The sequence below is a fragment of the Nematolebias whitei genome, chromosome 6 (assembly GCF_014905685.2).
Source record: "Nematolebias whitei isolate Nwh7 chromosome 6, NemWhi1, whole genome shotgun sequence".
Lineage (NCBI taxonomy): Eukaryota > Metazoa > Chordata > Actinopteri > Cyprinodontiformes > Rivulidae > Nematolebias > Nematolebias whitei.
The window spans coordinates 50,665,718-50,669,359 of NC_056503.1; the positions used below are offsets into that span (position 1 = coordinate 50,665,718).

Genomic DNA, 3,642 nt, shown 5'->3' on the forward strand with positions numbered 1-3,642 from the left:
TGTGGGGGGCTGACTCGTTGGATCTTCTGGACAGCCTCTGGTAGGGGTGTGGGGGGCTGACTCGTTGGATCTTCTGGACAGCCTCTGGTAGGGGTGTGGGGGGCTGACTCGTTGGATCTTCTGGACAGCCTCTGGTAGGGGTGTGGGGGGCTGACTCGTTGGATCTTCTGGACAGCCTCTGGTAGGGGTGTGGGACATGGGAAGAATGATTTTGTGTGAATTTTGACGTACGAAGACAAATGTTTGTTTGTTTAGTTTCTGTTGTTTTTACAAGTTTATTTTAACGAGAAAACAAAAACAGTTCTGGACTAAAAATGTCATAAACATCACAGTGATGTAAATTTGTCTTTTAATAGTTGAAATATTGTTTTAATGTTTTTGTTTAGTCACTGGTTTAAGTGTCTGAAGATTCTTGTACAAATACAATAATTACTCTTGTTGCCCCCCCAACGACAGTGTTTAATATCAGCAGACCGTCAGTGCCCTCACTTCTGTCCTCTCCTGTTTGTCTTCAGTCGGCTCAGAACTTGGCCCAGATCAGTGACCTACAGTCCCAGCTGGAGGAGGCTCTCAAGGACAAGCAGGAGGTTCAGGAAAAGGTTAGTTGTGACGAACACACAGGATAGAACCAGCTGCTGCACACATCGCTCCGGATTTACAGAAATAAAGAGTTCCTTGTTTCTTTAAGCTCTTCTGGACCGAGACTAAACATTTCAGCTCATCCTTTAAAACATCTACAGTGGTGCTTAAAGTTTGTGAACTCTTTATTTTCTATATTTCTGCATCAGTCTGACCTAAAACATCTTCAGATTTTCACACAAGTCCTAAAAGTAGACGAAGAGAACAAGTTCAACAAATGACACAAATATTTTACTTATTTATTTATTGAGGAGAATGATCCAATATTAAATATGTGTGAGTGGTAAAACTATGTGAACCTTTGCTTTTATTACCTGCTGTGACCCCCCCCCCCCCCGCAGCAGTAACTTCAACTAGATGTTGAGCGGAGTAGGTGAAGGTCCTTTTGTCTAGTTCAGTCCTCACTGAGGGAACACTACAGGTAATGATGTCCTGAGAGCGCACGCTGTAGCTGCACTCACACAGAGACATGTAGGAGGAGATGTATGAAGGCAGCAGACCAGGAAGTGATTTAAAGATGAAGATGTACCAGTGGGAGAGTCTGTGTGGAGTTAATGGTGACCAGTTAACCAGTGAATACGGGGTGCAGTGGTGGGTACGGTAGTTACAGCCAGTTATGAATCTTAGTGCACCATGATAGACAGCATCCAACATCTGCAGCATCCAACATCTGCAGCATCCAACATCTGCAGCATCCAACATCTGCAGGTTCTTGTAGGAGCGTTCATGTAAATAATGTCACCGTGATCAATGGAGGGAAGGAAAGTCACAGATACAAGGCGTTTCCTAACATTCAGAGTTATAGAGTTCATTTTCTGACAAAAAAAAACGTGTTGTTGACTCCAACTCAAAGCTGAAGCCTAAAACCATCTCTAAACATAAAGAACCTTTTAAAGTCGAACAAAATGAAGTCTTGTTCTGTAAAAGGTGGAAATATTTTCTTAAGTGGGTGTTGGTGATTTTTAGCCTTTTTTCACGAGCTCCTCCTCCGTGTCCTTTCTGGCGTCCGTACATCATGATGAGAATCACAGCTGTCCTGTTACAATTAATCAGTTCTGCTGGTCCATTTATGTTGTTGCAGCGCTGGAGGAAGAACAACAGAGATGTTTGTTCTGTTCCCTCCTGGACCAGCTGAGCACAAAATAAAAAGTGATTAACTCAAGTTTTACTCATCAGTCTTTTCACAAACTCTTGTTTTTCATTTGATTCTTCTTCGTGTGTCCTAGATGCAAGTGCTCCAGAGCCAGCTGGACTTCCAGGAGCAGTCCATGGTGGAGAAATCCCTCGTCAGTCGTCAAGAGGCTAAACTCCGTGAGCTGGAGTCCAAGCTGGAGTTTGAAAAGACGCAGGTCAAACGTCTAGAGGTGAGTCCAAACACCGTTCAGTGGTGCCTGTAGGCATCAAGGGTGAGAACACGACATGTTTGTAGGTTCAAACTACAGACATTAAGACAGATCTGCTGTACCTGGACCTCCTGTTCATATCTGTACCTTGACCTCCTGCTCATATCTGTAACTTGACCTCCTACTCATATCTGTACCTGGACCTCCTGCTCATATCTGTACCTGGACCTCCTGCTCCTGAGAGGAGTTTCTTTAAGGACTCTTAACGTTTTAATTTGCTCATAAAGACGAGACGTTTAGTTAAAAACACTGAATCGTTTCCTGTTTTCATGCAGTAAATCCAAATTATAAAAGATCACTGCAGAACAAACTGAAGGTTCTTGATGAAGAAGACATTTAAAAAGCTTCTGTTTCTGTAGAACCTGGTGGCTCGTCTGAAGGAGAACGTGGAGAAGCTGACAGAAGAACGAGACCAGCGTTTCAGCAGTGAGAACCGTGAGAAGGAGCAAAACAAACGTCTGCAGAGACAGATCCGAGACGTCAAAGAGGAGATGGCCGAAGTGGCCAAGAAGGAAGCTGAAGCAAGCCGCAAGAAGCACGAGCTGGTGAGGAAGAAGCAGACATGAAGAAGACAACGTGGTGCCAGTGGAGCTCTAAGCAAAGATCTGACTGGACTTGTTGTGTCACTTTTAGGAGATGGACATCGAGAGCTTAGAAGCAGCCAATCAGAGTCTTCAGGCCGATCTCAAGCTGGCCTTTAAACGGATCGGTGATCTGCAGGCCGCCATCGAAGACGAGATGGAGAGCGATGACAACGAAGAGCTCATCAACAGGTAGCTCCTCAACATCTCACATGTTTTCATTAGACACCGGGATGAATGTTCAGAGTGACACCTGAACACCACGTGATGCAGACACAGTTTCACATCAGTTTTCGTTCTGTTTCATGGTTTTACAACTCCTGAAACAGGCCGTGAGGTGTGATGAGCGACACTAACTCCATCAACACACATCAGATCATTACTCATGAGAATAATCTTGTTTAGGTGTTTGAAACTCTGTAGAGCTGCTGGGTGTGTATCATGTCTCCTAACTCAGTCTGACTTCTAAAGATGGAGTCATGTCATTAAAGTCACTTTGCTGCTGATCTTTTGTGTGTTTGGTCCAAGACTGTTCACTGGAAGAGTTGGTTTTTACCTTCCACAAGTCAGGAGGACAGCAGGAAGTAGAGTTCAACCAGATGTTTGTGCCGTTCACTGTCACCCTGACACAACATGTCCAACCTGCCTCAAAGTCTTTACACAAGTGCACGTGAATAAATCTGCTGCACTGGTGCTGATAGCAGAGTTTTTCTCTGCTGCGTTTACAAACGTGTAGCCTTGATGTTCATTTCTACTCCTGCAGTCAAAGTCGTGTAAAATGTTTGTTCCTCCCAGGTCAAGGTTCAGTCTGACTGTCTGCAGGACGCTGAGCTCCAGCTGAGCTTCGGTAGTCTTGAACAGCACTGGGTCGGTCAGGTCGACGCTCCGTGTCCTTCAGTCAGGTCGATGCTCCGTGTCCTTCAGTCAGGTCGACGCTCCGTGTCCTTCAGTCAGGTCGACGCTCCGTGTCCTCCAGTCAGGTCGACGCTCTTTGTCCTTCAGTCAGGTCGACGCTCCGT

At 45.3% G+C, this 3,642-nt stretch overlaps 1 protein-coding gene across 1 annotated transcript in view; it reads left to right on the top strand.

Moving 5' to 3' along the window:
* The window catches only part of myo18ab (myosin XVIIIAb), a gene marked incomplete at its 3' end in the record, with an annotated part of 65,905 nt that extends 63,090 nt beyond the window's left edge, over positions 1–2,815 (top strand). The window contains 4 exon segments of the mRNA XM_037677746.1: positions 516–599; positions 1,866–2,003; positions 2,402–2,587; positions 2,676–2,815. Coding sequence (XP_037533674.1) covers positions 516–599; positions 1,866–2,003; positions 2,402–2,587; positions 2,676–2,815 — 548 coding nt within the window.
* Positions 2,816–3,642: the final 827 nt, after the last annotated feature.